The 21105-nt window shown below is 32.9% G+C and overlaps 2 protein-coding genes and 1 long non-coding RNA gene across 7 annotated transcripts in view; 2 read left to right on the forward strand and 1 right to left on the reverse strand.

The window, feature by feature from the left end:
- LOC115884466 (protein unc-13 homolog 4B) overlaps positions 1 to 21105 on the forward strand; it is a 45019-nt gene that overhangs the window by 12782 nt on the left and 11132 nt on the right. For 2 of the 5 annotated variants that reach the window (XM_030903058.1, XM_030903059.1), the window contains exons 3-4: positions 10396 to 10528; positions 10789 to 10929. In XM_030903058.1, the coding sequence (XP_030758918.1) occupies positions 10396 to 10528; positions 10789 to 10929 (274 nt within the window). Of the gene's footprint in view, positions 1 to 3261; positions 3476 to 7143; positions 7379 to 10395; positions 10529 to 10788; positions 10930 to 15231; positions 15511 to 21105 lie in introns of those variants that run through there. The other 3 variants (XM_030903061.1, XM_030903060.1, XM_030903062.1) reach the window with 3 other exon arrangements.
- LOC115884469 lies at positions 5897 to 7073 on the reverse strand. The gene is made up of 2 exons (XR_004050565.1): positions 6975 to 7073; positions 5897 to 6776 (listed from the first exon to the last, which is right to left on the reverse strand). It is a non-coding gene; the product is annotated as an uncharacterized LOC115884469 (long non-coding RNA).
- On the forward strand, positions 7755 to 9957 carry LOC115884468 (glutarate-semialdehyde dehydrogenase). Its single transcript, XM_030903063.1, has 2 exons — positions 7755 to 9175; positions 9236 to 9957. Exons 1-2 carry the CDS (start codon positions 8035 to 8037, stop codon positions 9622 to 9624), a joined length of 1530 nt encoding a protein of 509 aa, XP_030758923.1. The 5' UTR covers positions 7755 to 8034; the 3' UTR covers positions 9625 to 9957.

Consider the following 21105-nt stretch of genomic DNA (forward strand, 5'->3'; position numbering starts at 1 on the left):
TGCAAAATGATGAATTACCGCACCATATAATAAAAGCAGTGGCGTATCAGATGGCACTAAAAATACATTTTTTATATTATTAAAGTAAAAAAAGTCAGTTATATTTATAATTTATTTTAAAAATGTTAAATAGAAATTGTTTCTTTTGTCCTTTAAAATCCTTTAAAATATTTGCGGTTATTTGAAAACGCTTTGTATATAATATAAAGAAGGTGACACTTTACAAAACAAAACAATTTTTTTTTAAATTTGTAGTTTTTTGCTTCAGTGGTGAAAACCCTAAACGTGTTCAAGAGATAATAAAGATTTATCGCGATTTTAATAAATTAGAATCAACTTTTAGATAAACAAAAATCTTCATTAATGAGTGATTTTTTATCAGTAACGACTCGTGAGTTCTGAAGGAGGGTAGGCTTAGTCTTCACAAGAAAAAACTCTTATTTTCTACTATATTAATATCTACATAAAGTACCGTATGATCCATGTCATCAGTGACATTTCCCATATATTTTTACATATGACATGACAGGATCTTCATTTCATAGCCATCGCTGACGTTTTTTTCGATCATATTGTATATCTTCATTCCATCAATAATAACGTGAGACGTTTTTGAGGAAATTTCTCATTTAATTTTTTACATTTTTTTCAAATTTTGTATTTTGAGTATAAATAACACAGTGATAACATTAAATAAAACTTAAATTGGAACTGCTAATACAGGAAAAAAACATTCTAATTCAGTCCATAGAGACTAGAGCACGGTCTCAAGAGTCACTGTTGTTACTAACAAATCCACGCTATTTTTAGTAAAATCATCTCCTTCACCTTCCCTCTGATTTAGCCACTCTAAAGCGTTGTTCGGGAAGCTCCTGAGATACTATTGGCAGGTTATGAAGCAGAGTGTAGTCCAGGTATAACTCAAATCGGAAGTGGAAAAAGCCATACAACAGGAAAAAACAAACAAGACTCCCGGACCAGACGAAATACCCGCGGAACTAATAAATCTTCTCGACAACGACAGTATATCTGTCTTGACAGCATTCTTTAACCAGGTTTACCAAAGTGGAAAATTACCTGGCGACTGGCAGAGATCGATATTTATTTATTGCTTTACCAAGAATACCAAAGCGAATAAATGTGATGACTTCAGGCCTATTAGTCTGATGAGCCACATGTTAAAAATACTTTTAAAAATAATCCTCAACCGAATATATGCTAAATATGAACAGAACATCGGAAAAGAGCAGTTTGGATTTCGTAGCGGACTGGACACACGTGAAGTTGTAGTGTTGAAAAAGTGGTGCGAATTTCGCAAAGAACATCTATGTGTGCTTCATCGACTTTGCGAAAAAGCATTTGATAGAGTCAGATATACAGAGCTTTTTGGGCATCTGGAATCGTATGACGTAGACAACTATGACATGCGCCTTTTAGTAAACTTATACTACGATAAAACTGCTGCTGTCAGGGTCGATGAAGGAACTACAAACTCTGCTACAAATGACATCCCAATAAAACGAGGAGTAAGACAGGGGTTTGTTTTGTCACCGTTATTATCCAACTTGTATTCGAAGAAAATTTTTAGCGATGCTTTATCCGGCAGAATAGAAGGCGTTAAAATTGGAGGCGAGATCATAAATATAACGTAAGGTACGCAGACGACACCACCATTGTCGCAGAAAGCATGGAAGACTTGCAAACGTTGCTAGATAGGGTATATGAAGCTAGTTGCAAATGGGGTATTAATATAAATATCAAGAAGACGAAATGGATGTTTGTGGGTAAAATACAAATTAATCCAATCCCGATAAAAATCAGCGGACACAATATTGAACAAGTACCACATTTTAGATATTTAGGAAGCTGGCTAAATAGTGAAAATACATGTGACGAAGAAGTAAAAGCAAGAATTGGGCACGTAGAACATTCAAAAAATGGAATACCACGCTTACTAATAGAAACCTGTCACTGCATACCCGATTGCGGACACTACGTTGTTACATAAGGTCCACTCTTCTTTACGGATGCAAGACATACACGCTAAAAGTCGAGAATATAAATAAAATAGAAGCCTTTGAAATGTGGTGCTAGCGCAGAATCCTTAAGATTTCTTGGACCGAACATACAAGCAACGAGGCAGTTCTTGGACAGCTGAACAAAGATCGGGAACTGTTAACCACCATCAAGGCAAGAAAAGTTAGCTACTTCGGACACATAATGCGTGGCACCAAATATTATATTCCTCGTTTGATTATTCAAGGAAAAGTCGAAGGTATAAAATGGGTAGGTCGAAAGAAATTGTCATGGCTCAGAAATATAGGGAACTGGACCGCTCTGGGGGTGGAGAGGCTGTTTCATGCAGCAGAAGATAGAGAACTCTTCCACGAAATAGTCATGCATGAAGATCGCCAGCGCCTGAAGACAGGCACGGCACCGCAAGAAGAAACCGGTTACCTGCGCATAGAAGTTCAGTCTCGTGAAATTTAAACTGCGCACGATAATTTTTCAATCAATAAGGAATCGAGGACCACATTTTCGATATATCAGTACTAAATAACTTTATATCTATTCATGAGTTTAATATACAGAAGAATTGTGTCATATTTCGACATGTTTTAGGCTAGAAACATGTTTTACTATAAATTAATCTGATTTACAGTTGAGGGTTGGAACCTTTGGTGTTACACAGCAAAATAAAAACACTAAATCACCACAATACACCAAAACACTTTTACTTTTACACTGGACGCGCGTTTCGCTAACCATGTTAGCATCATCAGCAGATGATTATAAACTGTAACTAACTATAGTTTATAATCATCTGCTGATGATGCTAACATGGTTAGCGAAACGCGCGTCCAGTGTAAAAGTAAAAGTGTTTTGGTGTATTGTGGTGATTTAGTGTTTTTATTTTTTTTATTTTTAATCTGATTTCCTCACATTTTCACACTATTTTTGCCCGAAAAAAATTACATGATATTTGCCAAAAAACCTCTCTCCCCTACGTGATATTTAGTGATCTTCGACGCCCCCCTGCTATAGCATGAAACCTAATAGAAACATGTACCCTTATTTCCCCCTGAACCATCCACCACTGTTTTTCTTTTATTTAATTAGACTAAACCATATTCTTCTTCCTCCGGTCATGAACTTTGAAAGTAAACAAGCAACATTTAGCAGAAAAATGTTCAGGCCACCGTAACCAGACTGCAGAACCGGGTAAATCCAAAGCTTTTGTGTAATTTTTCGCACAAACTCCAAACAGTATTTATTTTTAGTCGAATCGCGGTTGTACTCTGTCTTGATCCAACAATCTCATCGACCCGGCATCGCCAATGTTTGTGTTCTTATTTCCAGATATAAAAGAAGATTACTTAGTGTATATTTCTTCTTTGTGATAGTGCGACAGTATGTGGAATAGTGTTAGAGATACTCTTCAGAAACAAGCTTCTGTTGAAGCGGATCCTGAAAGGTTAGATTTTTTTTTAAATGGGACAAGGGTATTTTTTTTCTATTTTGACCTAAATATATCAACCGCACCCCAATCAATAGGTTTATTTTTTTATAAAATTCTAATAAATATTTACATTTTCTTACTCTTTTTGTTTTTTTTCTATACAAATATTTATGAAAGTTTTCTATTTTCCTCACCCCTATTAAAAAAAAAAGCTGCAAAAGATAATCTGATTTTTAGTTAAATAAAATATAATAAAAAAAGTTTTTTGAGATAGGAGGAGGATAACGCAATATAATTTAATAGAAAAAGCAATAACAATAATTTTTAATTTAATATAATCTGTGGGCAGTTCAGAGTTCGCAAATTCGGTCTATTTAAGTAATAATTCTAATAATAATACATAATATATCTATATTATCTTTCTAAAATTTAAAAGTGTTTATTATTTCAAACTTATGCGACACATGACTTAAAGAAACACATTAACAATTTACATGTAACAAAAATTAATCAAAATGTTTTTTACGACTTTTTGAAGTGAGTATTTTCTAAATAAGTTTAGTTATATTATATGGTTACAGAAAATAGGTACATATGGTTATAATTGAGGCTACTGACAAACCTGTCAACGTAAATTACATTAGACAATTTGAATTTTTATATATTTTTTGTAACTCTGAAAATATTATATATTAGGTACTTATTTTCTGTAATATATAAAAAACAAAATTATAATAATTGAGAGTTAGAAATATGTTTTATTTTGAATATATTCCATATTCCAAAAAAACATTTATTTCTCATTATTTAAAGCTTTCTTGATTATTATTATTCTTTAATGACATGCTAGTATTTAAGAGGGTGATTTTTGGATCTGTTCTAAGAAAAAAAACATATGGCAATAAAAAATTATATTTTGAAGTTCTAGTGGATCAATTTTGATGATTTTTTATGTAATTTGTAGCTACATTATTTGACTCTTTAGTACCTCTTTCAGAATTAAAAATGAAAGTTGCCATCAGTAAATTATACGGGGAAAAACAAAATGTTGATCTTTTGGTGAAAGTTTGAAACATCCTGTGGAATAGGTTAACAAAGAAACAAATTTAAAAATCATTTTATCATCTAGATATATCTTTTCTCGATAGTTGTTTTTTTATTCATCTTAATAGCTCTATTTTTTTGAAGAAGGAAATCTTAGTGATATTTTTTCGTATTTTTTATATTAAAACCATGCCTTTACTTTTGGTATTGCCTATTAGGCTATTAGTCAACAGACCTATAAATCGTGTTCATGATTTATGTAATATTACTGTCTTTGAAAAATCATATTATTATTGTTTGTTGGGCAGTTACTTTAGCAGATATGGTTTATGGTTTTAAGTCCAAAAGTTGATCTCTGCCATGATCAATTAAAGCAACAATAGCCAATACTTATTGGCTATTCCACAGGGTGTTTCAAACTTTCACCTAAATATCAACATTTTGTTTTACCTCGTATAATTAACAGATGGAAACTTTAATGTTTAATTTAGAAAGACATACTAAAAACTCAAATAATTTAGCTACAAATTGCTCAAAAAATCATCAAAATCGGTCCACTAAATTCACTAAAAGAAAATATAATAATATTAAATTTTAAAATACATCAAACTCAGAATAACTAAAATCAAACTTTTCAAGTGCCCGTTTTTCATGCCGGTACGGTGAGTATGTCCAAAATATCTTAACTTTTGAGATACAGGGTGGTAATTTTTTTATAATAACTCGAATGTTATTTTAGATGTCTTTACAGTGGCGGATACAGAGGGAACCCATGGGAAATGCCCCCCCCCCTAAAATCTATAAATTAGGTTAAATATTAGGCTTTTTGGGTTAAAAATGGTACCCTAAAAAGCATATTTTACATTACATTTTATTTGGCCCCCCCCCCTAAAATAAATTCCTGTATCCGCCCCTGTGTCTTTATGAACTTTGATACACACGTCTTCTATGCATCAAAATACCTTTTTTAATGTACAAATAATTTTATTTATTTCAACAAGTAGCTTATGCCGTGAAAATAGGTGTTGATCACCTGTGTGGAAATCGTTTCTTCATCGGCTGAAGGATACAGCAAAACATTTTTTTGGGCATCCAAAAATTCATTTTTATGCATCATATACGATATTATTATGATCATATATTGATATTACGTGTATCAATAATGCATAAAGACATTTAATAATAGTTTTTTACAAAATTTTACCACCCTGTATCTCAAAAGTTATGACGTTTCGAACATACATCCATATAACATAACAGTATATTATTCAACGAGCATATAATGGTGGCTGTTATTCACGCGGATGAAGTTTATGCAATCATCCAAGTGAATAACAGCCATTATATGCGAGTAGAATACTATACTTTTTCCAGGACTATCAAAAAAATTTAGATAATATTAATAAAAGTTTTTATTTTTAATGTCAAAAAAAAAATATTGAACGAGTAAGTAACATGGAAACAAAACATCGAAATTTCCTTTAACTAGGTAGCTAACTAATTTAGCTTTAACTAATTAAAACAAATTATTTATTTACATTAATGGTAATGTTTGACAGCTCTTATTTGAAGTTTGGATCGAGATATCCGTGGAAGCCATTATTCACAAGTGAATAATGAATATTATTATTATTTCATAAACTCATGTATAATAATCAAATTATAGACGAATCGTGGATAAAGTTTTTTTTAAATAGGCCCAAGAATCGCCCCTAAAATTAGCATGTCATTAAGGAACACCCTTTATATTAAAAGAAATGTGTCATTTTCTTTAAATAAAATGATTGAATCAAAATATGATACTACCTAGACAAAAAATAGATAGATAAAAAATAAAATTATAAATCTATTAATAATGAACATAATTGTTGTGACTTATTATTAATCAAAGGACAAATAAATTTAACTTGAAGTGATAATTGCTACATTTTTATTCTTTATACAAACAAAAATAATCTTAAAATGTAATATAAAATCAAAATATTTGTTATATGAGTTAATAAAGTTAAACGTCACATGTAAATTTTAAATTACCAAAGAACATACCTGCATAGTTTTAGTTACAACCAAACCAAACAATTTGTAGTCAATTTGTAGACTCGTGTAGTCAAAATTTTATTTAACAATTTACAAACATCAAATATGATATTTAAATTTATCTGTTAACATCCATTATAGGACCATACCAAATTAGTAGGTGTGTCAAAATTTGTTGTATTCCATTAAGGCAGAAAACAAATTACCTCATCTTAGATTGTTACCCAGTCCTCCACTAAAAATGTTCACAGCCTCATAATAATAATTGTAAAAATACTCAGCCTGAATTAATTTATTTTGTTTATGCGTTCTTTGAAATTAAAAATAAGTTTTAATTAGAACTAGGTACTTATAAATTCATCACAAATAATATCTATTAACTAGTCTAGGTGCCACATTCAACAGAATTGGTTCATTTAAATTGTTTTTTTACCTCTCTGTTGAATCTTGTATACTGCGGTCGGTTGTTCTTCTCTGCTGTAGTGGTACCAGAGACCAGAGGTGGTACCTAACTATGGTACCCACGTCTAAATCCAACAAGCAAGGCCAGAGGAAGGCACAGAATGATTGGTTGAAAAGCGTTTATTTTATATAATTTCTACTGAAGTCGAATGAGTCAGAAAATTAACACATTTCTCAGACTGAATCTCCTTTGAAACAAGAATAAGCCAAGTGCATAGTGCATCATATACTGTTTCGCGTGTTAACTCATTTTTCTTAAATTTTTGTGAAGATGGGTGATATGGAAAGTGAAGAAATAATGTGGAAACAAATTTACACTAGATTAAATTCACAAAAATCGGTGAATAAAAGTGATCAAACCCAACATGATATCACGTAAGTATTATGCCCTTTTTGAGAATTCCTTTTAGTTTCTATAATTCGAAAATTGTAGTTAAATATTTGAAAATATAAGTGAAATTGGAGCACAAAAATATATCACCGTTATTTTTACCGGCTTAGCGTGAGATCATCAACAAATTACAATATAATATAATATGATAAATCTTATTTTTACGTGTCAAGGTCGAAATAATGATTTATACTCTTTAGAACTCTCTCTAATTGTCCCTGTATTTTTATTAAATTTAATTTAAATTTGCTACTAAATAATTCATTTTTCTATTATGCAACCAGATATATTCCCCGGACAAGTATGTCTGTTCATATCTCACTTTACTATCAGCTGACAGCTTATCTAAGACACACGTGACTTTGTTATTGTTCTTTGACATTTCTATTTTTTATCGTTCAATTTAAAAGTTAAATCAACAATATTAACAGCTTAAATAATGAATAAATTTCAGATTGTTAGGGGCCAATTCTCGTTTATTTATATTTAAATTAAAATGATAAAGACAGCGTTCAAGTTGAATTAGTTAATGCTCTTGCGCGAAGTGAACAATCAGTAAATTTTACTCGATATTTTAGTTATTTTTTAATGTTTATTTTAAACTGAAATTGTACCTTTTTATTGTGATACTAATATTAAAATGATGCAATTCAAAACGTTCTTGTCTAAATCGCCCAGCATGCAGACGATAAGATTAATTCAAACAGGTATTAAAAGTGCCCCAGGGCAGTATGAAAAGGCTTATATCAATGGACAATGGTCTTCAGCAATTAGTGGGGAAACCTTTGATGTATTTAACCCGGCAAATGGACAAGTTGTTGGAAAGGTACCAGATATGAATACTGACGATACACTTGTTGCTATAAACTCTGCATTCAAAGCTTTCCAATCATGGAAAAATACCACCGCCAAAGAGCGTTCTCAAATTTTACGACGCTGGTATAATTTACTGGTAGAAAACCAGAATAAAATTGCTGAAATCATGACAGCCGAATCGGGAAAACCCCTTATTGAATCAAACGGTGAAGTCACCTATGGAAATTCATTTGTAGAATGGTTTTCTGAATTAGCTCGTCAAATTCGAGGAGATATCATTCCAAGTTCATTTCCCTCTAAAAAAATACTGGTCCACCATCAACCAATTGGAGTGGTCGGTCTTATTACCCCTTGGAATTTTCCCCATGCAATGATAGCCCGTAAAGCTGCTGCCGCTTTATCTGTTGGATGCACTGTGGTGATCAAACCTGCCGAAGACACACCTTTAACTGGAATTGAATTAGTCAAATACGCAGAAGAAGCAGGCTTCCCACCTGGCGTTGTTAATATTGTAACAAGCAGCAGAGAAAATGCGCCAGATGTCGGAAGATTGTTATGTGAAAACCATTTAGTGGCAGGAATTTCATTTACTGGCTCGACTACTGTAGGTAGAATCCTATACAAACAGTGTGCTTACGGAATTAAAAGACTGGGTCTGGAATTAGGTGGGAATGCACCATTTATTGTTTTCAAATCTGCCAAACTTGATACCGCTGTGAGTTCAGCTTTAGTATCAAAGTTTAGGAATTGTGGTCAGACATGTGTGGCAGCAAATAGATTCTTAATTCAAGAGGATGTATTTGATGATTTTGTTGAGAAATTAGTTGAGAGAGTTAAATTGTTAAAAATGGGAAATGGAAGTGATACTGGAGTTCAACTGGGACCACTTATAAATCAACCACAGCTTGACAAAGTAACTAATTTTGTTAACGATGCTGTAAGCAAGGGAGCTAAAATTATTACAGGTTAGTAGTAGAATTATCAAACTTATAATAAAATTAATAAAATAATATTTACCTTTGCAGGAGGCAGACCAGCTACACATTTGGGAAACCTGTTCTATGAGCCTACAATTCTCACAGGTATCACACCTGACATGATTGTTTACAATGAAGAAATCTTTGGCCCTGTCATCTGTTTAACAAAATTCAAAACCGAAGAGGAAGCTCTACAAATATCAAACTGCTGCGATGTTGGACTTGCAGGATATTTCTTCTCTGAAGATATCTCACAAATCTTTAGAGTGAGCAAAAATATGGAAGTGGGGATGGTCGGTGTGAACGAAGGTCTGATTTCTTGCTCTGAAGCACCCTTTGGAGGGGTGAAGCAATCAGGGTTGGGTAGGGAAGGGTCACATTTAGGGGTTGAAGATTATACTTATGTTAAGTATACTTGCATTGGTAATTTATCCTAAATATTTAGGTATTCTATCTATATGAATTGGATTTTGATTCAATTTTTTTTATTTTTAAATCCATTGTATCTAATATAATGGAAACTATTTGTATTTTTGATGTTATGAATATAATCTAAGTAAACATAAGCTATATTGAATTAAATTTAAAATTAAGGAAATATTTGTCTTCCATCAAGTCTTCCAAAAAATAATAAAATTTTATGGGCAATACGTATGTTATACCAGTTAACTTTTAGCAATAAGTATATAACAATATTTCTGAATAAAAATTTATGTAAATGACTAGTCTAATAAAAATTAAGTTCAAATAAATGTTAAATGTACATATCATTAATTTGTAGTTTTATTTATGAAATTATCTATATTAAAGATAAAAAATGTTTTAACTGAATTGTTTTCTCCTAAAAATAATATATTTAATATTTCTTTTTGTTATTAATCAGTTATTTATTGAAATACAAAAAATCAGTGGATCACAGTTAATACAACCTTGACAAATATTATTTTAATAATAGTTACAAATTTAAATACTGTTATTACTTGGATATTTTTTAAGTTAATCCGATTTATTTCATATTTCTGTCAGTATTAAAATTTAAAAATAAGAGATCAGTTTATTATGATTATAACAATATCAGCGATATTATTTTTTCGAATACTCTATTTTTTAATAGAAGTTATTCTTCCAAAAAATCCAACTGGAGAGTAAGTGATATATGGAAAAAAACATTTGGTAAAAAATATACATTTCTTTGTAATTTATTTCAGAATACAGCAAGTTGATGGCGGTTTCTTCGAAAAATTCGGTTCCTTATTTCGGGAACATGCGGAAATGGCAAAAACGAAAGAACAGGAAGAGAAGAGGGAAGTAGCAGAGAAAGCAGCAGAAATAACTCCCAAAGTAAGCAATATTTTATATCTTTCTAAAGTAAATTCTCTCTATTAATATAAAAAATGTTAAAGCCACTTGAAAATTTTATAAACCAAAAGTCACAGGCCGCCTATGTAAACCTGATTTATTAAACGTGTATGTTCTCCTTCGGTTCATTTTGGTTAAGTTTGTAGACAAAGTTCGGTCAATTATTAGCTTGAAACAAAATGTCTAAATTAAATAAACAGTTTTTATTTCAATTATTTTAATTGTCACTTGTATTTTTTTAGGAGGGAGATGAAGAGGACAATGACGAAACTACACTTCCTGTGATTGCTGAAAGCGAAGCTGAAGACAGTGCAGCTTCAGCTTCAGATTCCGACAGCGAAACAGAAAAGGACAAGGGTGATCTAATAGCTGCGGCGTTTAACGTAAGTAACCTCTGGAATATGTTTAGTCCTATATTTCTGTTCCATTGTTTTATCTGCATTTTATGTACGGCGATGATATACCGGGTGCGTCTCAAAAGTGGGTAACCACTATAACTTTTTTATTTTTTCAGATAAAAAATTGAGATTTGGTATGTTAATATATGACATAAATTAGGATTGATTGACGTATTCAATTGTTTTCTGTCACTTCCTGTTTCACCGGAAATGACTACAACTTTTGATTTTTAAATGGTACTCTCGGTTTTTTGTTGCTTTATTCGATAGAAAATGATATCACATGTCAACTTTGACATTTTCGCATATGGTTTATTTGAAATTATAACATGCGGTTCATAACGATAATTTTACTCGAAATAACAAGTGTGTGGTATCAAATTATTCGTAAAAAAAGCTTTTTCTAAATATGCTAATCAGCCACCCTCGTTCCATTTGAAAAAATTGAGATGTGATTAAAAATACGATTTGGGCATCTTTTAACCAGCCAGGACAAGACATGAATAACATTAGACTATCAAATATATTTTTCCAAGGTTCCTTGATTAAAAATTAGTGTTTTTAACACACCCATGGCACTCTAGATTGAAATTTAAAATTCAATTTTGTTTTAAACAAAAATGTCAAAAGTTGACATATGATATGTCATTCTATTCAGAATGTCATTTTCTATTGAATTTATTTATTTAATTTTTTTTTATTGGGGTGCCGTTTAAAAATAAAAAGTTGTAGTCATTTCCGGCGAAACAGGAAGTGACAGAAAACAAATGAATATGTCAATCAATCCTAATTTATATCATTTACTAACATACCAAATCTCGTTTTTTTATCTGAAAAAATAAAAAAAGTTATAGGGGTGAGCCACTTTTGAGACGCACACGGTATATATAGTTAGTAATTTTAAAAGAAAAGTTCATTACATTACTCATTCATGCTCTAGTCTGTCCAACAGTCACTATCCTCTGTTGTATCTGTCATTTTAATTCACCATGCAAATTGTGTTTTTTGTCATTTTTTGTATCTAGATTTTTTTTCTTTGTGTTTTGTACTTCCTGAGTTTGAGAGTTTAAGAAAATACCTCACACATGTCTTCGATCAGAACAGCGTTGTATATTAATTTTGCTTAATTTATTTACACTATAAATCACATAAAATTTTGCCAGTTATGCCGTTAAACTTTAGTGGGATTATTCATCCTCTTCGGTGTTTATTAAACGTCTGTCAGTACAGGAGAGGAAAAGAGATTTTTTGTAAGCAATCTGGCTCGTAAAAGTGTAAAATCAACGCATTAAACTTCAATTTTAGTGCTAATATACATTAGACTGAGTTCAATTTAGTTTTACTACGATAATTAGCTGACGTAGTGTACAGGATCTTTGATGAAGTTATAGTTAATTCAGAGATTCATTTTGCAGTGGAGTAAAACGTTTATAAACTTTTTAACAGTTATTTATAAAACTGAAAATTTCATTACTTCTACGATGAAGTTCATTACTTCAAAATCTGGATACATTTAGGTTTTGAAGCTGAAAAACAAGTTCTTCTATACCCCCTTATAGTCTGTCCAACAAGAGATAGGAATACAAAAGCGATAGTGATAATTGTCTGTCATTTTTATTCAAAAGTAAATTGTATTTTCTGTCTTTTCTACGTCGTCTGTCGAAAACTTCCCAGGCCCGTTAGACAGACTTTACAGTAACACCCTTTTCGTGGAATAGGAATCATAAGATCAACTCTATTATTTACTTTTGTGTTTGGCCTGATATAATAAATGCTTAAATTATGTGACCCAGATATTTATGTTTGTGTCTGTTAAGTTGCTCAATAGGTAACGTGTGAACTTAATGTTATTATAATGTCAGTGAGATCTGAATTCATATTTTTTCTATTTATTTTTTGTTTTTATTGACGTTTCTAACTAATAAAAAGAGTCTCCTTACCACTTGAGTGGTGTAATGTTTACTGCCCATTTTTCAAAATAATTGCGAATGAAGGAAATAACTATATGTGAAATGGGCCCTTATAAAGGAATTGTTTAAGACCTTTTACAAAAAATGTAGAATGTACGCGAGGGGCTTAATCACAGCCACCTTACAGATCTATTGTTTCCCCCTTTATTGAGTTTAAACTCATCATACAGTCTCAGACTCGGTCTCAGAGCTTTGACAAAAGTCACTTTCTGATACGGTTTTACAGATGTTAGTTCTCCAACTTTTCGCTCAAGTCATGATTACTAAATCCCGCTTAAGATGGGCTGGCCACGTATGCAGGAGGCAAGAAAACGCCTACCGAAATCTCTTCTTTAAGGTGAGCTTGTAGAGGGTAAGAGGAAATCGGGTGGACAACTCAAAAGATACAAGGATATTTTCCATGCAAAGAAAAAGGAGATAAGCATGAAGAAACAGTAGGAGGAGGAGGAGGAAACAATGGAGAACAATAATTGTAAACTCAGTAAACAACGGCAACCAAGAAGTAAAAAGGCAACAAAGTAATGAGATTTTTGAATGTCCGGAGTGCGGAAGAGAGATAACATCACGTATCGGGCTTTTCAGTCACAGAAAAGCTCATGAAAAAAACGCCTTGCGTAACCATCTTCTAATGCCTGTCAAATACTCGTTAGCGAGTAATGGCAGTATGTATTTATCATGTATGTATGTATTCGATCGTCATTTCCAAGCCAACTGGACATCGTTGTTTATCGATATACGGTACAATACCTGTACAAAATGGGGTTTAGGCTTGACTCGTCCTGCGATCAATACTTTTCCGTCAGTTTTTTTCTATTCTTTCGTCTTCCTAGCCCCAATTTCTCACATTATTTCCCTCTAGCTTTAAAACCCGTCTTCAATAGGCTCTATCGGCCTTCGTCTGTCCATCGTCGCCTCTATGGACTTCGCTTATTTTGCTAGCCCCACGTTTTCTCTGGCCATAACGTAACTCAATACGAGAATAGATTTTTTGGCAAACAGTTCTGACGCTCTCTCACCTATATCGCTAGACTGTTCGCGGTCTTGGCCGAATGAAACATCGCGAATCGGCGGATCGGTGATCGAATTTTTGCAATAAATCGATGAACGGGGGTGTTTTTTGCATTTTTTTAACCGTGACAAGGGTGAAAGGGTTTAGCGTAATTATGTTTTGAACGTGCGGTACAAAATGTGTTCGTAATATTGGTAGGAATTGAAAGTTACCTCAGAGTACGCGTAAGATGTTAGTGTCTATATTTTTTTGGCTCAAAAAATACAGGGAATGACAAATAGCGGCTGATTTCACTGATATTTGTTGACATTAAATAATATATATTTTTTCAGGGTAAATTTTGATTCTTCCGGTAAATTGGGGTACTTTATTAAACAAAAATATGTTTTTGTTCGTGAAGCATATTTATTCAAAAAGTAATGCCCCGTCTATATACAGGGTGAGTCTTAAATAAGTGCAAATATTTTTAGGGCTGGTAGATCTCGATAAAAGAAACATATTTTCTCTTTACTATTTTTGAAATAAGTCCAAAATAACCGAGTTATTTGAATTGAAAAATTTTTGCTTAAATTTTGAGAACCACTGGATCTTTTCTGGGTTTTCCTTCTTGTAAATTTAATCTACTATCTATGTTGCCATATTATCAAGAAATTATGAATTTTAATTAAAAACATTTTCAAAATTTTTTTCCAGAAATTCCAATTTTCAAAACTTTTTTTCGCAAAAAAAACTCATAATCGGGTTTCTGGGGTCAAAATATACTACCCCTAAAAATATTTGCACTTATTTAAGACTCACCCTATATAAGGTTTTATTTGACTTTTTGCCTGAGAGTTGCCTGATGGACTTAACAATAATTAGACCTAACGTTTTACCTGTCAGGTAAGAAGACTATATAAAGACTAGCATATACACTGGAAGATTTAACTGTGGTTTTATCAATTATAACATTCTGTTTAGTGAAGTTGAAAAGAAATAACCTGGAAGTTTATTACAAAATTTTATTTATTGTTTTAACTTAAAAGTTAAATTGACGTTTGGTAATAATCATCAATTTACCTGATTAAACTTGTTTTAAAAAATTCTATATACTTTAGAAGAATACCGATTTTTTAAAAACATTTAAAAAAAATTAAAATCAATTTTGGCAGCACAAAAATAGAGACATTAGATATTTTTTGGACATTCTAAATTACATTTTAAAAAGGAACATACTCCTACCTGTTATATTCTAATAAAAATCATTTTTATTAGAGTTTTTTTTTTAAAAAGTATTAAAATATATTACCAACATATTTTGTCCGTATTGTTATCTGTGATCACCCTATAGACTATTAAAATTCAAAAATATAGTGCTAAAAGTTCCGATTTTCGGAGTGATCTCAAGTAAAACTAAAAAATACCACTAGCTATACAGGGTGAATCAAAATGATGCGTGCCAGTGTGTCAGAAATGGCCTTGAACGGCATCGGACCGTCCAAGTTTAATAGTATGGTCAGAAAACGATCTTTGCCTAGAAATAACTTTAGGGGAATAAAAAAGGAAGAACTACAACGACAAACCAGCATGTATTTAGCGTCGATGACGGTAAGTGTCAATACAGAGGGAAGTACTTGGAGCTTGAGTGTTTTGAACTGTGAAAACAATGTATTAAGTGAATTCTCTTCAGCTCTTAGTCAAAAAACAACTTTTACACAGTTTAACTACGATTTTTTTAACTCTGAGAGACAATCTCAACTAATCAATTGCACCAAAACAAATTCAGTAAGAAAAGAGAACCTGAAGAAATAGTATCATAATATCTGTTCATACTGTCTTTGCATTTAACTTATATATTATACTCTATTTTTTACCCTCATAATTGTTTAATTGCTTATAATTTGTTACAAGTGTAATGATTAATTGACTGTTTTACCGGAAATTACTACAATTTTTGATTTTTAAATGACACCCACGGTATTTTTTTTTTACTTCATTCGGTAGAAAATGACACTCTGAATAGAATAACATATCACAAGTCAACTTTTGACATTTTCGCTTAAAGAAATCTTATTTTAAATTTCAATCTAGATGATGGCTGTGTTCAAAACACTAATTTATATTCAAGGAGCCTTGGAAAAATAGATTTGATCGTTAATGATACTCGTGTCTTGTTCTGGCCGGTTAAAAGATGCCCAAATCGTAATCGTATTTTGAATCATATCTCAATGTTTTCAAATGGAACGAGGGTGGCTCATTAGCATATGTGGAAAAAACATTTTTTTACGAATATTTTTTGCACACACTTGGTATTTCGAGTCAAATTGTCGTTATGAATCGCATGTTACAATTTCAAATAAACCATTTGCGAAAATTCAGTGTCATTTTCTACCGAATAAAGTAAAAAATACCGAGGGTGTAATTTGAAAATCAAAAGTTGTAGTCATTTCCGGTGAAACAGGAAGTGACCGAAAACGATTGTCATCAATCAATCCTGATTTATGTCATATACTAACGTAACCAAATCTCGTTATTTTATCTAAAAAATAAAAAAGTTGTAAGGGTGGACCACTTAGACGCACCCGGTATACTACTCCTAAAAATATTAGCCCTTATTTAAGACATCCTGTATAGTATAAAATTTGTTAACAAAATATCTTTGAAGGTGTTAGTGTCTATTTTTTTTATCCGAAAAAATAAAAAAGTTATAGGGGTGAGCCATTTTTGAGAAACACCCGGTATAGTGGTACGATACCCTTTGCAATGCTTTTGAAAAATTGATACTTCTGTTGAAATAAGAGCAATAAATATCTGAGAAAAATATAAATATAAAAGGTGGAAGAGATTAAACTGAACATTCGCAATAACTACAGCCACGCAGTCCAAAAGTATGGTAATTTTTTTACATTGGTGCAAAGCAATCCGATTCTGACCACTCTCCCCTATATTTTAAAATTTGTTCAAGTGGTCTAAAACGCATCAATGTATAATATAAGTTTTCAATTATTAATATAGGTCACTCTAAGTGTAAACTGAAAAAAAAACTTGAAATAACTTGATAACGTAATTCTAGCACAACAGAGAAAAATTGAACCGATTTTTATTTTTAGCCTGCGGGATATTCCCAAATTATATGATATACGCGCGTATGTCTTCATAACAAGCGAAAAAAATGTTAAGTAGCGCATCTCCCCAAGCGAATCTTATTTTTAAATTTCGTAAAACCTAAAATAGATCGACCTTTAACGTCAGGAAAACATAGGAAATCGCGATGCATTAAATATACCATTTCGATTGAACTAGAGAGGTATAGTCTGTCAAAATATATCGATTTCCATATCAAGTTATAAATGAATCAAAATAAAAGTGTCGCAAAACCAATCTCTCTCACTACTAGAACTGCTCTCACCCTTTTTTCAATAACAAAAGACTGTCCTGTGCCGAAAACATTGCGACCTGTGAGGTCTATTGAGTTTGTCCCCTTTCTATGTCTGCAACCACTCTCCTATCCCTGTATCCTGCATCAACTTGTAAGAGGGGAGCATAGTTCCTCCGATTCTAGTCTTGCTTTCCTAAATATGAAGTGTCGCTTGCGATCCAGGGCCTCGCTGTAACATATTGTGTGCTCCGCTGCAGTAAAGACTTCCTTGACACAGGTTGAGCTTGTTCAGGTAGCACTTGACGGCCATATGTCCTGTCAAGAAACCTGATATAGTTGGCACCTTATTCCTGCTAAGCTACTCTCAACATTAGTTTAGTCATATATTATCTTCTAAAATTACCATTATTCAAATTTATCCAGAATATACGATTAGGCACACATCTGACAACTTCTAAAAAATGACAGATAAAAACTATCATTGCATAAATTTTTTCGATGGATTTTAAATAGGCGGGCTTCTACCTTAAAATTGACATTAATGTCTGTCCAACGAGACAGCGAAGATTTTGCAAAATATGATGATACGATTTTGATAAATACAACTTACCTGTTTAAAACTAGACTAGTGTGGGACTGTGTGCGTGCTCTGAATACTTTGGGCGAACGTAGCACTGTTATGTTGGCCTGGGTGCCAGGGCACGAGGGTCACAAGGGTAACGAAAAAGTAGATGAAAGGGCCAAGCAAGGCTCATCAATGCCCAGAACCCTTCTGCGGCGTTGGAAAGACGGTCACGAGAATGGCCACAGAACGATGGGTGGCCAACAAATCTCTAGAATGGTGGAGAAAATTACCAGGGCAGAGACAGGCGAAAAGGTTCATTGTAGAACATTCGCCAAAATTCACGGTAGATTTGATAAGCAAGGACAGAAAGACAGTCAAAGCTGTAGTAGGTCCACTAACAGGGCATTGTAAGCTAAATAGGCATCTAAAGCTGATGGGACTGACAGACGAAGCTATGTGTAGGTTCTGCCAATCTGAAAAAGAAACGTCAGAACACATTTTGTGTCGGTGTGACAGCCTGGCAAATGTGCGGTTCCCGGTAATAGGCAATGATAGGTCATTGCCAGGGAGCTACATGGAGGGTTCAGTCTCCAAGTTGCTAAACTTTGTGAAAAGGATAGAACTGGAGAATGTAATCTAAGGATCAGAAGAGGACCACAATAGATCTGAGAAGGTCGCAGTGGATCAGGCCGAAAGCCACCCCTAAGAATCTAATCTAATCTACCTGTTTAAAATGATGACTGTCACTGTCCTCTGTCCTGTATTATCTCTACGGACAAACTTTAGTTAAGACTACTATACTATTTGTTACTGAATTTTCTTCATTTCTTCAATTTTTATTAAATCTAGAAGATGGTTATATTTCCAAAATACATTAATATATCGATTTTTTTCAATATACGTCATCTCTAGATTGAACTTTCTCTTGGGTAATTTGTCAGATGAAGCGCCAAAACCGTTTGTTTTTTTTTCAAAATGTCTTCATTCATTCAAGACAGCTATTTGTTTTGTGGAAGTTCAATATAAACGTATAGTAATAATAAACACAAAAAAATGTTTATTATTACTATTTCGTACAGCTTACTATAAACAAATATCTTCTTTCATCCTTTATTTTCCGAATTTGTAATTTAAAACACAGTCTTGTATCTCTATCCATTTTAAACACAGTGATTTCTGAGATACCTACAACACAGAAGTTCACTTCACTGGAATTTTGAACATTGACATTGTGAGTTCTCCGATATCAGTCGTACCTGTGGTCGTACCAAAGTTTATGGCACGAAATGGGCACGAATGGTTGTCGTCTCGGCGCACTCAGTGATAAGATGTTCTGGTGTTTCCCAATTTTTCCCACAGAATCTGCATTGGCGTTGTTTCTTAGCTTTAACCACAGAATATCTAGCTACGTTGCGTAGCTAGATATTCTGTGCTTTAACCTACTGAGGCCTTCATCGAGGAGATAGTGTCCTGTTAAAAACTCCGTGACAATCCGAAGATTGTTCTTACTTAAATCGAGGAAAATATTTGATTTTTTTCGGTCGTAAGTTCTGAGAAATTTCTTCAAGTGTATTAGACCGTTGGAGGATTCCCATTCCAGGTTACGGAGGGAGTCTTAGTCTTCCAGGTTCTTGAATTTTGCTTTAAGTTGGTTTCCACATGGGAAGCAGAAAGGTTCTGGTCCAGTTAGTGGAGTGTTCGCTTCTTTTTTAGCTAGCTCGTTTGATTTTTCTATCTCTTGGTGGGCAGGCACCCAGAGTAGGAGGGCTTTGTTTTCTTTGCCTGATTTGTTCAGTTTCTCTAGGCATTCTTTGATCAACTTCGAATTGATGGTTACTCTTAAGGCTGCTTGACTATCGGATAAGATGGCTATTTTTTTGTTTCCAATAGTTCCTGTGGTGGCTCCAATGGTTCCTGCTGTTGTTCTGGAAGTATCGCTATACCGCGTTATGGTATGGTATTTTACTGTGACGGTATAAAAAAAATATAACACTAAATCACCACAATACACCAAAACACTTTTACTTTTACACTGGACGCGCGTTTCGCTAACCATGTTAGCATCATCAGCAGATGATTATAAACTAAAGTACAATCTACAAGTTGAGCGTTTATATTAATTATATTTAAGCTTTTAAATAATTGAAACAAAACATTAAATATTACAAATTAAAATATATTATATACACTTTTTTAGTTTCCAGGTCCCGGCCAAGACAAAACTTTCGCCGGGACAAACTTTCTGATTCCTGGTTAATCCCGGCCAAACGGGGACGGTTGGGAACCCTATGATAAAAACACTAAATCACCACAATACACCAAAAGACTTTTATTTTACACTGGACGCGCGTTTCGCTAACCATGTTAGCATCATCAGCAGATGATTATAAACTAAAGTACAATCTACAAGTTGAGCGTTTATATACTCGCTCAGTGGGCACCGAGTGGGCGTGGCAAAATCTAGCCAACCGAGTCAGAGCCAACTGAGCGTAACAGTTAGATTTCCGCCACTAGAGTAGTAGGAACAAAGAACTTGAAGGAATTGGACCGTTGACTCTGTTCATACTATCTTTACATTTATTAATTATGATGCTTTCATATGCATCTAATTGCCTGTAATTTGAGACTTGTTTAATTAATTTTAAATTATTAAGATCTATACAATGTTCATTATCAACAATATGTTCGGCAACGCAAGATTTATCCGGTCTACCATATCTTATCTGAGCTAAATGTTCTTTAAATCTAGTTAATATTGATCTCCTAGTTTGCCCAACATATTTCTGATTACAATCTTTACAAGAAATTTCATAAATACCGACCTTTCCAGTGGAGATGTTTTATCCTTTGGATTACCTAATAATTGTTGTAATTTATTATTAGCACTATACACAAGTTTATAATTGACATTCTTAAAAATTCCTTTTAGACCACGGGATAACTCTCTATCAAACGGTATCGAAAAATATTTAGACGTATCTTTCTCCACTTGAAAAGTCGAATTTTCAGAAATCATTAACCTATACCTACGTTTTCTAATTAGAAATGCGCGTCCAGTGTAAAAGTAAAAGTGTTTTGGTGTATTGTGGTGATTTAGTGTTTTTATTTTACGAAATAGGTACTGTTGACTCAGTGGCTCAACACACTCCCACTCAGCTACGGTCACCACGGTATTCACACACTATATAGGATCATACATACTTGTCTAGAATTTAGAACTTTTTCAAAAATGCTTGGACTAAATACAATTTTTTTTGTT

This window comes from Sitophilus oryzae, unplaced genomic scaffold (genome assembly GCF_002938485.1).
Source record: "Sitophilus oryzae breed Bouriz unplaced genomic scaffold, Soryzae_2.0 scaffold_249_pilon_pilon, whole genome shotgun sequence".
Taxonomy (NCBI): Eukaryota; Metazoa; Arthropoda; class Insecta; order Coleoptera; family Curculionidae; genus Sitophilus; species Sitophilus oryzae.